The sequence below is a fragment of the Branchiostoma lanceolatum genome, chromosome 3 (genome assembly GCF_035083965.1).
Source record: "Branchiostoma lanceolatum isolate klBraLanc5 chromosome 3, klBraLanc5.hap2, whole genome shotgun sequence".
Classification (NCBI taxonomy): Eukaryota; Metazoa; Chordata; class Leptocardii; order Amphioxiformes; family Branchiostomatidae; genus Branchiostoma; species Branchiostoma lanceolatum.
The window spans coordinates 28,360,024-28,375,186 of NC_089724.1; the positions used below are offsets into that span (position 1 = coordinate 28,360,024).

Here is a 15,163-nt window from a genome sequence, read left to right on the forward strand (position 1 = left end):
ATTCACAGCTGTATCTCGACCACAGCTTCAGGCATGAATGTCAGCGCCTGGGCCGCCTCGATGGTCCTGAACACGTTCATCACGTTCTCATTGTACGCCTGGTCCATCAGATTAACGCCCCCTGTCTCCTGCAGTACCACCTCCTCAACTATACCCCACTGCGGCACCTGAGATTGGGAAATAAAAATTCCAATTAAAAAGAAAATTAATGCACTAAAGATTTTGGGAATAAAACGAAGTACATGTAGTAATTTGTGTCTCAATCCATATCTATCAACTGAGTTGCACTGCCTTCATTCAGCTTGTTCGGCCATATGGCCAGTTTCAACAAGGTCAACTCTACTTTTAGCTTACTGGAAAGCTATTCTTCCACATGCAGGTCTTGACAAATTAAGAATAAAACAATATAGCACGTACAGGTTCAATGAATCAGAGAAATTCTACTAGATCTATTTTGACAAATACAATAAACACTTGTGTACTTGACTTCGAGTTTCACCCTAAGGACTGCAAACACTCACAAAACTATAGCATACAAGTGCAGTGACTGACAACAGTCAGCAATGTCAATCACTTCCCACTAAAAAGTGCACACACTGTCTTGACTTTGTCTGATTTGTTTCCCTATTGGGCTATCTAAAATCGTCTTCTCTTTATAAGTTTATTTCCAATATTATCAATTCATAGTTCGTGGTTAAAACCTGCTGTTTGATAAATCTTGCTCAGAGTCACTGACGAAATGTAGTGGATGCAACTTGAAGCGTCTACCCGTTTCCCAAATTATCCAGTTGCTTGAGTAACTGTTATTTGGCGTATCGTATTACCTGGATGTCTAACCTTCATTGACCTAGTGCACACACTACACAAAAAGCTTCCCACCTGCGTGTTGGTTTGTTGGTGCGTGCGCATGTGCTTGAGGAGTTTGCCCCGCTGGACGTAGCCCTTGGAGCAGACCCCGCACACGTGCGGCTTGTTCCCGGTGTGCTTCCGTAGGTGGTTCTTCAGACAGCCAGGATGGTTGAACTGTTTCCCACAAACTTCACACACAAATATCTTCTGTGCTCCGTGTCTGGAATAAAAAAGATTTGGAAAGGTTTTGTTCCTGCAAATAAGTCTAGAAGGCATAATGCTACTACCGACAACATACACTGTTAAGCCATTCAGTCATACATTCTTTAATACATCTATCCCTTAGGCCATTACAAGGATACTACTAATGAATCGAGGTAAGGCCCAGGAAAATTAATGCTGTGTTTCCAATTGCGGTAATGAAAAAAGTAGGTTGGTTGAACTGTTTCCCACAAAGTTCACACACAAATATCTTTTGAGCTCCATGTCTGTAATGAAAGGATTTGGATAGGTACTAAGTATACCAACTTTTGATTTTGGTTGGTTTGCACTGTTAGGAAAAGAAAACAGTTATATGTGACTCTACATAAAAAGCTACAGCTGATATTTTTCTACAATGCCATTCCTCAAACCATGCATTGTTGAAATGAGCATAGTGTTGCGAAAATATCTGGCAACTTTGTGATATTCACTGAAACTTTTGTATTCTTGCAACTATTTTCCTTGTATTTGGTAACGAAGCCAGGGGTAGACTTCAGGTATTCTCCAAGCAGAGGTTTCTATAGGGGGCTAGGATTGGCTGGAATTTTTAACTCTTTTAACACTCCTAGCCCCCGGTCGAAACCTCTGCTTGTAGAATAGACTTCAGGCATTTTTCTAAGGAAGGACAAGGGAAGAAAGTTTTTTTTACAGATGTCACAGAAACTTACTTGTTGCGTTTGTGGTTCAGCATCTTGGCCTTCTCCCTGAACTGTTTCCCACACAGGTCACACTGGAACGGGTAGAAACCTGTAAAAAAACAAGCAGAGAACGTCAACAAATAAAGTCAAAAGTTGAAGTAAAATGAAATAAAGCCAAAAGGGCAGATGCAGCTTGAACCAATATCACTTGTCTATAATCAATTCTAGATGGCTGTTTTCTTGTTTCCTGCAATTTGGATAAGATGAAAATGAATAAAGGAACAAATACAGCCCATTTAGAATTACTAGAATAGCACTTCAAGAGTGGCTCAAAGCCATCTTGGCGATATCATCTGGTAATATCTTCGTGTTTTGGTATACTAGTGTTTCTTACATTGCACAAAACAGGACCAGCAAGCAATACCTGTATGGGTGTACATGTGTTTCCTGAGGTCAGGGTTACCTGTATGGGTGTACATGTGATCAGGGTTACCTGTATGGGTGTACATGTGTTTCCTGAGATCAGGGTTACCTGTACGGGTGTACATGTGTTTCCTGAGATCAGGGTTACCTATATGGGTGTACATGTACATGTGATCAGGGTTACCTGTATGGGTGTACATGTGATAAGGGTTACCTGTATGGGTGTACATGTGATCAGGGTTACCTGTATGGGTGTACATGTGTTTCCTGAGGTCACATTTCCGCTTCAGTCTCTTGCTGCAGACAGGGCAGGAGAAGCGAACATCATCGGTGTGGTCCATCATGTGAGCTGCCAGGTCACCTGGTAAGGAGAAAACAAATGCAATCAGCAACAAAGGCAAAAAAAACTGTTAAACTGTACAGATTCTGTCTATTAGACATTACATGGAATTGGTGGAATGCAACAGCTAAGTAATTCAAGTCCCTGTTTGCTTATGCTTCGGTCCCATTTCCAATCTGGGGCCCGGACGAGCTATTTGCAAAGACGAAAAATAAAAATTGCATCTCAAGAAAATACGCAAAATATGGTAAGGAGGAATCTTTTTACATTTATGTATTTTGTTGTCTTTTAAATCATATCTTTCGTTCTTTCATATCTTTCGTTCACCGAAACATCAGCTTTGATAAAACACTAAGTCTTGGTTCACATTTCACGGACATTTATTTTGAAATTAAGTTTTTTTTCACCTTTTGTGTCAACCCAAAAAATCAAATATTTCTAATGTCTACTGAAGAATGCACCCAGTGGAAAAAAAGGTCATAATTCCTAAATCCTTAAACATATGACTACTACATTTAACGCCGCATCTTTCCCTCCTACCTGACTGCTTGTAGCCCTTCTTGCAGATCTGACAGGTGTACCTGCGCTCCCCAGTGTGCACCACTAGGTGGCGCTGCAGATCCCCTGCCTGTCGGAAGGACTTCTTGCACACTGTGCAGGGGTACGGCTTCTCTCCTGGAATAATTGTGAAAAAGTAGATAACAACAGCCCTCTACCACCCAAAAATCATGAACACAAAGACAGATACAAAAAACAGACCTTCCACTGCAGTACCATAGGAAGCCACCAGGGGCCCCAAAGCTTTTGTCACAACTTTCATGTACCAATACACCAAATATAGATTTAAAGCAATCCATCTACTAGTGGCCAAACTTGAGTTATCCTGGTGACCAACAGACAACTGCTGCCCAAAATATAGTCTTCTTGGCAAATCAAAGGTGGTCAACATGAGGTAGCAAATACAGGGTGCTTCCCTCCCTTCACAAAATCTTTACAAAGTCTTACAAAGCATAGAGCATTGACTATTCCATTTTATAGAATTCATGGGGAATACTAGACAAGATTGAAAAGGTAATTAATATAATAAGGGGTCAAAAGCAGTTCAACTGTACGACATGGGGAGTATACGAGAATTACTGATAAAAATGAGAGAAACCCCACCTGAGTGTATGAACTGGTGGGTCCTCAGACTTGACTTGTAGGCAAACTTCATCCCGCATGTGGGACACACCGCCCCTTTAACGGCCTGCGTCTTCTTCTTCACTCCCTTCTTAGCACCACTTTCACTGTCACCATCCTCCGCAGGACAACTCTCACTTTCCGGTTCATGACTAGTTGGGCCACCTCCCTGTGTAGCACTGTCCGCAGATGTGTCATTGGTGCCATCGTTTGAAAGCACAGCCAACCTATCTTCAGTGGTTATTTCAGCATTTAGCATTGAGTCTACATCATTGGTTGCACCTGTAAAGTTCTGGTTAGAGGTGTTTTCAGAAATGCTTTCCTGCCTACTATTGCTTGGCACTGATTCTCCTTCCAAAGCAGACACTACGGGAGAAACATCTGATGGAAGGAAAGAGCTTGTGATCGTTGTGATGCTAGTTGATGAAGTCGACTCGATAACTGACTCCAGCCCGTAAGGCTTCTGGTAGGAATGCTCATGGCTAAGTGTCTGAGCCTCTTGTAAAGAAGGCACACTTGTATCTAGGACTGGGACAGTACTTGTACCAGGTACAGGCTCTTGTACACCAAGGCCATTTGCTGTCTTCCTTCCCTTTACTTCTTTCTTCTTGGTACCTCCTTTCTTTCTTGTCTTCCTTGCTACTTTCTTCCCAGAGACACATCTTAACCCCATCACCTTGTCTCCACCCTCCATCGTCTCCCAGTAAGTGATCTTCCCAAACTTCTTCAAGTGTTCTTGGAACTTGCTCACAGTGGGAAATCCCTGGCAGCATGTCTTGCAGCTGATCTCGCCCCCCTCCCACAGCGACCCAGGTGATGACCTCTTCCCTCTGACCTTCCCTGCTAGTAGCACCCTGGACAGGAGAGCCTGATTCTGGGACTCCACCCGTATTCTCGTTCCCGGGGTGTCAGGCTCACTCTCTGGCCCTCCTGGTTGCTCTATTGTATCAACAATTGTCATCGCTGGGGTGACAGAAGTCTCCGCACTCTGTTGCATATCTCTTTCTGCAGCATGTTGTGTTCCACAGCCAGCACCACTACTTGTAGTACCTACATTCCCAACTTGGTGGCTGGCTTGTTGCTGTTCCACAGCAAACTGTCCTCCGCTGTTTCCTACACCGAAATCAGCGGGAGGGAAGATGTCTCCTTCCTGAGCGGCTAAGGCCCTGAGGGCTGCAAGTGTTTCTGACACGGACTCTCGAGTGCTTACAGCGGACAAAATCGACTGGCTACTGCTGCCTAAAGCATCTGAAGGGAGCGAGGAAGTACTAGTAGCAGCAAATGCAGGTGTTGAAGTGACAGAAGTTGTGCTTAGAGTACCTCTTGCGATGGTGGCACTCATTGCAGCTGTAAAGCCACTGGGAACAAAAGGATTCACCGCAGCTAACGTGCCAGCTGCGCTAAAGGCATCTGCAACAGCCGAACAACCAGTTGCCACTGATGGGACACCTGCAGGTGCGAGGGAACTTGAAATCGTTGCGTTGGTGTAATAAGACCCAACAGGTGGAGCTGAATACCCCACAGATACAGAGCTGGCTGCAACCATGCTAGCTGTAGGATCTGTCCTGATATCGCTCGTTCTGTAAGGCTGTCCACAGCTAACTGTTGCAGAAGGGACAGTTTGTTGACCCACGGCTAATGTTTGTTCCGTGTTACAATTGATTGACTCTCTTACTTCTGGCACAGTTGAAGGCACATTGGCGGCACTTTTCCTCCCGCTTTCGGTATTCAAATCTTTCGAAGGCCGACCGTTGGCTGGAAAGACGATGTGAGCGAACTGGTCTAGGTCCTTGGGTATCATTTCGTACGTCGTCACTCTCTGCTGTCCGGTTGTCTTAGTCATCACGCGGCAAACCTGGAGAAAGATTTGATCAGTTCATATATATTGGTACGCCAGCCATCTAAAAGCTGCAAAGAAACTAGCTACGGCAGCTTGCAGGAAAAAAGACACAGTGGAAAGAAATGAAGAAAGACTGAATGCAGCCAGAGGTTGTTTCTACAACTACTAGTACCTGAGCTGCAGAATACAGTGGATCATCATCATCAGCCATGTTATGTTATGTTATGATGTTGATTTGACTTAGCCTATTTCATTATTTGGTTTCAAGTGGACTTGTACATAATCATGTCATCTAATTTGTAATTAGTCTGTTCGGAGCTGTCTCCAGCTTTTCATTTCTTTCCATCCCACTCATTGTTTGAGAACTCATGTTGTTAATTTTCATTGTAAAATTTGTCATTCTAAGCTTACGAGAATACATCTTCATCAATTTCATTTTTGTCGGTCCCAAGAAAATCTTGGGTCCTAGAGATAGCCATGGTTCTGTTGTTATTGTTCTTATCTTGTTATTTTACGAGCAAAAGATTGTCTTCATGCTTTTTGTCCAATGCTCTTTAGATATGTGTGCAGTGTGGCCAAAATAAATAACCTGGTCGGCTTGGACATGCGGCTGAACCCCAGGCTACTGGTCAAGTTCAATGTCGCCGCCCCCATGCTTCTCCTGCTTTCTAAATCAAATCTTTTATAATTTGTGGGTTCTTTTATTTCAAAAGAAGAATTTTTTTCATGGTCAGGAATAGTGGGAAAATTAATAATTAAAATTAACCTGGTCGGCTCGGACGTGCGGCTGAGCCCCGGGCTGATTGTCAAGTTCATTGTCTTCGCCCCCGTGCTTCTCCTGCTTGTGCTTCTTCAGTTTGGAGCGCTGCTGGAAGCGCCGGCCGCAGACCTCGCACACAAAGGCGCAGTACGGCTTCCGCCCGGTGTTGTGCACGGCCATGTGGTTCTTCAGCGCGCCGGGGTTCTGCATCTCAGCCCCACACGTCAGGCACCTGAAGAAAAAGGGAAAGTGATATCAATACAGTAGAAGTTTCTAGATCCCATACACCTGGCATCAGAGCATGAGGATATGCTGTTGAATAATCACTTACTTCTTATGGCTTGGGGTGGTTTGACTTTTCATTCTACTGTTATTTTTGTACTGTATGATATTGGTGCCTTAAATAAAAAAGTGAAAGATATATCGATCCAGTTTAGCTCACTTAAAAGCTAGCCTGGTATCCGAACCTACCATAGTTCCCAAGTCTCCTCTCAGAGGCTATAAAAGGTTTAGATACCACGCTACTAATTAAAGAGCTACTCTTCAACTGGTCGTGACAGAGAAGACAGATATTATGTACAGTATTTACAGGTTCATTGTACCAGAGAAATTCTCTTTTAGACAAGCACAATGAACAGTACTAGAGGACCATGGCTTAACGGCCTGCATGTCGGGTGAACGACACAATCAGGATCAAACTCACAGCTTCTAGAGGCAGGGTTGCTAACCACTGGACTACACACACACTACCTGTGGACTCAGGGATAGGACTGAGCCTGCATGCGTGCTAGAGGGTGCAAAGGGGGTTTACAGGACTCTCCAGCACAGATAAACATGTGGGGACCAGACCTGTGTGTCTGAGGGCTATGAAAATAAAACAACGAATAAGGTTTTGACTGATGACTACGTACCTGCAGACTTTCCTGGTGGCAAGGAGGTGGATGCGAAGCATGTGGCGCCGCATGTTGAGCCGCGTGCGGAACCGCTTGTCGCACAGCTCGCACGAGAACGGGAGTCTGTCCGTGTGGTAGATCATATGTCTCTTCATGTACCTGTTGAAGGGAGGAAAGAACATTAGTAGCAGTAATTCCTATTGAAGGGAAAATAAAAACAAACTTTAGTAGCAATAACATCTGTTGAAGAGACAAAAATGTTAAAAGTAGTAAATAATTTGGCATCAAGCGGACAAAAAACATCTTATATTCTCCTTTCTTTTAATGGGACAAATCAGAAAGAATCACAGCTAGAATTATGAGAAGCGCGAAAATTTCACATGGATAAAACTTTTGGAAAAGACATTCAATACATGAAAGTATTAACATACTTTTGTGTTGTGTTGACTCTTGTGTTGTATTGTGCATTGCTGTGCTGTGTTGTGTCATGTTGGAGTTTAGCTGATCTGTTACCAAGCATAATATAAAGCTATAACAATGCAGATAGAAAGAAGTCCACATGTCCCACCTCTCAGTCTTGAAGCTCTTGCCACACTGCACACACAGGAAGGCGTTCTGATCTGTGTGTAACCTGATATGTGCTGTGAGGCTGCTGCGCTGGGAGAAGTGCCGCGGGCAGTGCGGGCAGCGGTGGGGCTGCTCCCCCGTGTGGGTCACCATGTGTCGCTTCAGCGTCCCCGCCTGACGGAAATGTTTGTTGCAGATTTTGCAGGCAAACGGCTTCTCTCCTGTTCGGTGTGAAAGGAACTGAATCAGACGAATGTTCAAGAAGACCATTTCCTTATGATATGTCCATCTTATAATGAAGAAAGGAAAAGACTGATGATTACATGTAATGCTATGCAAAAGAGAAGCCGTGCCATAACGTGAAATATATCATTCCATTATCTTATGTATCAAGTAATGATGTTAGATTAGTACACTAGTATAAATAGTCCGTAGTTGTTAATATTCCATGTTATTTGCCGTACATTGTACCTGATGCAATTGTTGTGAAATAAACTTGACTTTGATAACCTTCTGCCTGCTAAGGAAGTCGTTTGGTACACATTTGTATCGGTTACTGGTATGAGACTAGGTAGCAGGGAGGAGGTTAACATACTGCCCAGTCAGTCATATTTTCACACAGGAGGCATAATCATTTTCCTGTTTCTTATCCTTTCCATGTTCCTCATGCAGACCAAACAATAAGCGAACATTGATTTTGCATAAGAAGTTCTGAACTATGACGACACCAAAAATTTGCTTTGCTGGTTCTCAGAAAAACAACAACATAGAAACAGAGCCTGAGAACATAGTTTGTGCCTTGGTAAACACAGCTTTATTGAGTGGCTGTACTCATTGATATTCAACTTATACAAATGTGCTGTAATGTTCACACATTAAAAGGTACAAGAACCACATGGAAAAGAATTTGATACAACTGGAACATGTTTTTCTTCTTCTATGCATAGCCCCAGTCCTCAGCTTAGCAGCTGGGATGTCAGTTATTACTTGACAGGACACTGGCTGTTGTACAGCACTGAGGGGGGAGGGGGGTGGTGGAGGGGGGCATTATTGGGTTCGCCGACTGCTACCCGACGGGGCTGAATCGCAAGGGTCTGGAGGCTGCCATTTCGGCGGCAACTTGACCTCAATACGACAATTGACTAAGCTTCTTCCTAATCTGGGCAAGCAGATCTTTTGGTGGCAAAGACTATATCCAATTAGCAAAGAGAGTTTTATCTGCCAAAACTCCTTTTACCAGTTGAATACGGTTGGAGATAAGTTTCTTCCCACCTGTATGTGTGTATCTGTGCAGCTTCATGCTCTGGTGGGTGCTAAAGGTTTTCCCGCACATGTCACAGTCCAGCGGCCGCTGTCGGTCGTTCTCGTGCTTCAGAAGGTGCAGCTTCAGGTACTTCGGCGCCGAGCACTCGCGGGAACAGATGGGGCAGACATAAACTCCGTCTGTGGCCTCCTTATCTCCAGCACTGAAATAAGATTAAACAGGACTCGATATACATTTTTTTTTATATCTATAAGATGTGCAGATCTAGATGGGGCAGATGCAGGCTTTTAGCTAGGATTTATAGACAAGGGGTCCAAAAATGGGGGTAGGGGGATGCTGTGATGCGGGGGTTAGGTGTGTTCTAGTCTTATCATACTTTTAGCAGACCATTTTAAGCACTAAAAACTACTTGTTCCTTCTCTGTCTCCCAATGGGCTCTATGGATTAACAATTTCCTGGCATGTCAATCAGTTTTCAGGCTGTCCCAGTGTCTGGTTGGACTAAAAAGCATCAGTGACACTGTAACACAGTCACACGTGTCTGTAATTACCAGGGAAACAGGGGGTCCTCTGTGCGTCCAGCAGAAAAAGAGGGCGTCCAATTTCCTTGTTACTGTATTTTAGTATCATTCGTCCAATCAACGCATGGACGCATGCCTAGCTAGAAGCCTGGGCAGATGTAAATTACATCTGTCACCTCCTTCAGCACTGAGAAATGAGTTTAGAAGTTCTTTTCATAATTTTTCTACCAGATGTACAGAACCAGTAGGCTCTTTTTCACTGCAAGCTTGTTGGTTGACAAAATTGACATTACCATTAACTAGAACTAAAACCATATACATGTAGTTCACCTCACTCAGTTGCCATCTCTAGTGTGTACAGTACAGTACATGATATATATGAAGCTTTATCTAAAAAATCACATTCCTGACCCTCTCAAGATTTCTGAAAAAAATATTTATCCATCCCTTTTAAATACAAAAGTCATGCATATGTAATGTACAGAGAAATTACTAAGGGTCTTAAAATATATAACAGTATATTACATATTCTTGTTTTACATTTCAATACCTTTTATGCATGATTGTGTGATTTGCCATGTGTAAAACAGTTTTTCTAGTTATTGTAAATAAATACTGGTTAGTTCTGCTAGTTCATTTTAGTGACACTGAAGAAGAGTGATGGATGTCACTTGAAACATCCCGAAATAAATCTCCGAATTCTTATCCAGTTGTAGAGTCTGAATTCTCTCTATATATTTTTCACCTGGATGTCTAACCTTCACACACGTCAAACATATAAGTTTATAACATTATGTTTTTTCCTTTTGAATTGATCTACTTTTCTTTATAAATTTGAACTTCAACACCTACCCCATCTCCTTACTGCAGACATCATCACCAGCATCAGATGGCTTCTCACACTCAACAGTTAACTGTACAGATGGTGTCAATGCATCAGCTGCACTCTCAGAGCTACAGGCAGACCCGGCCCTTGCCTGTTGTATCACACTCTCTATCACATCGTATACTGAGTCTCTCTGTGTCCTACATGGCTGTGAGACAGTCAGTTCTGTCTGATCTTCATCGGGTGTGCTTGAAGGGTCTTGCTGTGATGACGTGTCAGAATGGTGTGTTGCCATAGCAACAGGAGTGGTTGTGACGTTGCCATTGGTTACAGTTCTGGTGGTATCGAGGCTGGCTTCTTCACCAGTTAATAACGATTCCTCCTCAGTTTGCACAGGCTCTACCAATGTCTGGCTTGGCCTTGGATGTGCCATCCTTAGAATAATTCTCTAGAAAGAATTACAACAAGTTGTTAGATTATCTTAAAATTTTAAGTTACATGAAACTTTATACTATAGGACTACTAGGGATGGACCCCTACTAAGTACTCTTTTCGATACATGTGGTGGTCAATGTATGGCTCTCCTCAAACACGGGAACTCCGCGATTACATCCCATCCAAGAGACATCCCTAAGACCTAAAAGAGAGCTAGGTACTCATTTTAACCTTAGTCGAGTGAGCTTTATGGTCTCATTTCTATGTCAGTCCGTGTGTATACTCCCAAAGAATCCGGCCTAAAAAAATAACTGGGCATAAGAGGCATGTGTTTAGGTGGATCATAAATTGCCTTTTATCTGCCCCACCTGATATAACAAGAATTTGAGATGAAAGCTTGTTTATTACTATCAGGATTATTATGTAGGTAGGAAAGTTTCGTCATCCGAGCGATAGGTCGGACGTGTACGCATTTTGCTATGAGTGATACGGTCAGGCGCTGGAGGTACAGCGGCCCTGTGTGGATAGTGGGTACCTTCAGTTTAAAATGTAATAAATATCGTTGTCACCGTTATATTTGGGTGAATCTTTTTTTGCTGCATGACGAACATGTGTGCTTCCAACAGAAAGTAAAACATGTCCAGAACTTTTTTGGGTTTCTAAATTTTTAGTCATAAAGTTGCGTATTTCAACGTTGATTCCAATGGAACAGCCTAACACAGGAATGAGACCTTAAAGTAATGTTAGTGAGATCACAGTGGAAATAAGGGTTAAGTGGCCCTTTCTGAACATTTTGGGGCCTAACAGTCAAACAGCCTAACCTGCCAGACAACCAAACTGAAATTCATCCCCGAGTAGCTGGTTATAAAAGCACAGAACAGTTTGCCTTCACGCCTTGGTGTAACAAGTATTGAAGTGATCGAAGAGCAGTCGTAAGATTTTACGTGGGGAGGGGGGCGATATTTATGCCTAGCAACAAAAACTTGCAGCAAAACCCCAGGAGGCGCCAGATTTTCTAAAAACTAATACACCACGTACCTGGTAATGTTATTCTATCTTGAAGGCTTCCTTTCTGACATCACTAGGTGTTAGGTGTCGCGTTTTCAACAGTTTTTTCCCCGTTACACCAAGCCGATCTCACACCCAGGATCTCCATGTTGTTATGGGGTGTTCCATTATTCTACAGGGGAGAAAATTATGCTTAAAAGGTTTATATAAAATGATGGCTTCTTGTAATAAAAACAAGAAAAAAAATATATGTATAGCTGTTAAATTGTACAAATGTAGTTTGATTGCCATCATTTATTGCGCTAAAAAGGTTAATAATGTTTATGATTTCCCCCTACAATTGAATGGCTCAACCCAAATATCAGCTGAGCGCCCTGGGTAGGGTCAGGGTACAATCAGTGGTAAAATGGTACCATGACATACTTTGGGTGATTGCCGTCAAAAGTAAGTCAGGTTTGAGGTTCTTTGTAATTCTAGTAAGTCACAATGAGGTTGATAGTTATCTCCATGAAAAATGGAGATATACTTTTGGGTGTGTCTGTGTGTCTGTCTGTTTGTTTGTCTGTCTGTTTGTCTGTTGTGTTTCCGCACCACTCCAGTCAGCATAACTCAAGAACCTCTTGATGGATTACGATGATATTTGGTATGTCAAGGTCGATTTTGGGCCCCCTGGTATGTGACCTTGGTACTGCAGCAGAAATTCCATTTTTGTATCTCTTGACCTGTACATGCTATGGTCTTGATTTTTTTGGTGGCAGATAGCTTGTGGTGTAATAAAGACGTGGTGTGGGTTTGGGCCCTCTAGCAGCTTGCTCTGGAACTGCAGGGGCGTTATCTTGAAAATCTTCTAAGGAGAATAACTCAGCAAAGGAACGATAGATTTCCATGATATTTAGTATACAGGTAGCTTAGACAGAGATGTACATAATGAAGTGCAAATTATGTTAATTAGGACTTAAATTGCATAATTGATGAGGAAATCTATATTTGCAGTGTTTTACATTATCAGGCTCAAATACATGTCAATGTATGTTTATGGAAAGTGGATTATCAACAGATACCAATTATGCAAATAAATTCATTATTTGCATAATTAATGCACAACACCATATCTCATCTAATTGGAAAATTATAGGACTGTCAATATGATACTTAGTATGCAGGTAGCTTAGATAGAGATATACATAATGAAGTGCAAATTATGCTAATTGTGACTTAATTTGCATAGCTAATGAGGAAAATCTATATTTGCAGTATTTTCCATTATCAGACTCAAATACATGTAACACATGTAGTTTATGGAAAGTCGAGCATCAACAGATACCAATTATGCAAATAAATTCCTGATTTGCATAATTAATGAAAAACACCATAATTCATCTAATTGGAAAATTATAGGACTGTAAATATTGCAACATGTGTAAGTTAGATAAAGGTGTTTATGACCAAGCATATATTATGCAAATGTGTAAGTCATTTGCATGAATAGGATTGTTCATGGAGATATGAGGTCGTGGAACTCTTGTTCTGTAATGTTCGGCATATTTTACTAGTATACTTAGTGTTCATATTATAACTTTACGGCCTTTAGTACCATATTTCTTGGAGAGACTCTTCTAAACCGTGCAGGCTGATCATGTTTCCACTTTGGTCCAGGCATGAAGTCTAACCAGCTATCAGCCAGTCAGAGAATTGCTTATAGATATTGTCCGATTCTCTGATTGGATGACAGCTAGCTAGAAGCCACGCCCACAAATGTGGAAACCTCAGCCCGATTTAGCAGAGCCTCCCCAAGGTATATAAGCCTTGGACGAGGCTTTCCGTAGGAGAATACAACTTGACATGCTGCAGGTAGTCTACAGATCTTTTCTACCCCGCAGATCCTGATCACGATGAAGGATCTTGGAGAACACATGACCCTCCTGCTGCCTCCAGGACAGGTGTCAGCTCACCTGTCTACAGCTAGACACCTGTCACCTGCTGTGCACCTGGCACCTGCTGCACCTCTGGTGGTGTTGATTGGTTGGCTCAACGCTAGCCGGACTGTCCTGGGGAAGTATGCAGGTAGTTACAGAAGTTTTGTTTGTTTGTTTGTTTGTTTGTTTGTTTGTTTGTTTGTTTGAAGCTTTGTTTATTCATGATAAGCTCAAATCGACACACAGGCCACTTTTCATTGAGGTCTAAGTCATTTTAATATTTGCACGTGTGTGCCAGGTGCATGTGTGTGTGTGACAATTTTGGGCCATTTTAAGAATGTATAGACTAAGAATAGAAGTGGAGCCTCAGTTAAGAAGATTTTGTTGAAATGCCCTTTTGACCTCTTATTTTGTTTATTCTTAAACAGCCTTAATATCTGACAATAACAATAACACAGACCTATCCCTGTTTTCCAGAACTGTACACCGATCGTGGGTTCCAGGTTCTCCTGGTGAGGTCTCAGTTCAGTCATGGCACGCAGCCAGCAACAGGCCGTCAGCTCATGACAGACGTTCTGGATTTCCTTGAGAGAGAAGTCTCCTCCCAACCCATCGTTCTACATGTGGCCTCCATGGGCTTCTACATGCTTGGTTGGATGGTGTACCTCATGAATATTCATGAGGACAAATACGGCACTGTTAGGAACAGAGTCGTAGGGCTGGTTTTGGACAGCCCTGTCGCTGATGGTAAAGGAGCCTTCAATGGTATGGTCGTCGGATTAACAAGTTGGACTGTGCTACAGATGCTGATAAGGTTTGCAGTCAATGTATACTACACTTTGGCAAGACAGGTCGTCAGCAAGTATGAGGTTCTGACAGACAGTATCACAGGAAAGCCCATTTTGGCCCCAGTGCTAGTGCTGTATTCCATGGATGATCAAGTATGTCAGATGGATTCCTTGCAGGGCTTCCTGGGAAAATGGAGGTCACTAGGGATTGAGGTAACAGAGCAGTGCTGGGAAAAGTCAGCTCATGTAGGGCACCTGGTAAATCATAGGGAAGAATACCTGAGTGCCTTAGATGGATTCCTTGCTCGGCAGCCACTGAACAGGACTCCAAGATCCAAATTATGATAGATAATGCAGGACTAACCAGAGTGACAGTGTGTATCATAGGTAACATTGTGTGGCAACATCGTGTAGCGCAATCAGTAGGGTGTTTCGCCCAGAACCGAGAGGTCCTGGGTTCGAAACCCCGATATGCCCCGATGTTGTGCCCTTTTACACGACTTTCCTCACTCTACCCAGGTGTGAATGGGTACCTGACTTCGGTTGAGGAAGGTGACGTATTGAGGTGGCAGCCGCCAGACCCTTGCAACAGTTCCACAAAGTGCAAGTGTGGAGCAAATATGTATTTGTTGTATATTGTGATTGTTAACCCTGCA

The 15,163-nt window shown here is 42.7% G+C and overlaps 3 protein-coding genes across 4 annotated transcripts; 1 reads left to right on the forward strand and 2 right to left on the reverse strand.

The window, feature by feature from the left end:
• Positions 1–5,543, reverse strand: LOC136431288 (uncharacterized). The gene is made up of 6 exons (XM_066422622.1): positions 3,673–5,543; positions 3,052–3,186; positions 2,416–2,532; positions 1,779–1,857; positions 880–1,069; positions 1–167 (listed from the first exon to the last, which is right to left on the reverse strand). Exons 1-6 carry the CDS (start codon positions 5,531–5,533, stop codon positions 3–5), a joined length of 2,547 nt encoding a protein of 848 aa, XP_066278719.1. The 5' UTR covers positions 5,534–5,543; the 3' UTR covers positions 1–2.
• Positions 5,544–5,695: 152 nt separating this feature from the next.
• Positions 5,696–11,940, reverse strand: LOC136429526 (gastrula zinc finger protein XlCGF57.1-like). The gene is made up of 7 exons (XM_066419357.1): positions 11,834–11,940; positions 10,387–10,808; positions 9,023–9,216; positions 7,752–7,971; positions 7,202–7,342; positions 6,297–6,522; positions 5,696–5,707 (listed from the first exon to the last, which is right to left on the reverse strand). The coding sequence occupies exons 2-7, from the start codon at positions 10,791–10,793 to the stop codon at positions 5,696–5,698; spliced, it is 1,200 nt and encodes a 399-aa protein (XP_066275454.1). The 5' UTR covers positions 10,794–10,808; positions 11,834–11,940.
• A 221-nt stretch (positions 11,941–12,161) lies between these two features.
• Positions 12,162–14,903, forward strand: LOC136429344 (transmembrane protein 53-like). 2 transcript variants are annotated; one of them, XM_066419197.1, is made up of 3 exons: positions 12,162–12,247; positions 13,684–13,867; positions 14,197–14,903. In XM_066419197.1, exons 2-3 carry the CDS (start codon positions 13,696–13,698, stop codon positions 14,850–14,852), a joined length of 828 nt encoding a protein of 275 aa, XP_066275294.1. In that variant the 5' UTR covers positions 12,162–12,247; positions 13,684–13,695; the 3' UTR covers positions 14,853–14,903. The 2 variants fall into 2 exon arrangements, with proteins under 2 accessions (XP_066275294.1, XP_066275292.1); XM_066419195.1 differs by having other exon boundaries at positions 12,168–12,256.
• Positions 14,904–15,163: the final 260 nt, after the last annotated feature.

Coding starts and splice junctions, on each gene's coding strand:
- LOC136431288 (XM_066422622.1), bottom strand. CDS start 5,533: ATGACTAAGACAACCGGACAGCAGAGAGTGACGACGTACGAAATGATA. Junction 1,858..2,415: donor ACACATGTACACCCATACAG/GTAACCCTGATC, acceptor GTTTTTTTACAG/GTTTCTACCCGTTCCAGTGT. Junction 168..879: donor ACCAACAAACCAACACGCAG/GTGGGAAGCTTT, acceptor TCCCAATCTCAG/GTGCCGCAGTGGGGTATAGT.
- LOC136429526 (XM_066419357.1), bottom strand. CDS start 10,793: ATGGCACATCCAAGGCCAAGCCAGACATTGGTAGAGCCTGTGCAAACT. Junction 9,217..10,386: donor GTCTGCAGTAAGGAGATGGG/GTAGGTGTTGAA, acceptor ATCTTATTTCAG/TGCTGGAGATAAGGAGGCCA. Junction 7,972..9,022: donor GCACAGATACACACATACAG/GTGGGAAGAAAC, acceptor CACACCGAACAG/GAGAGAAGCCGTTTGCCTGC.
- LOC136429344 (XM_066419197.1), top strand. CDS start 13,696: ATGAAGGATCTTGGAGAACACATGACCCTCCTGCTGCCTCCAGGACAG. Junction 13,868..14,196: donor TGTCCTGGGGAAGTATGCAG/GTAGTTACAGAA, acceptor CCTGTTTTCCAG/AACTGTACACCGATCGTGGG.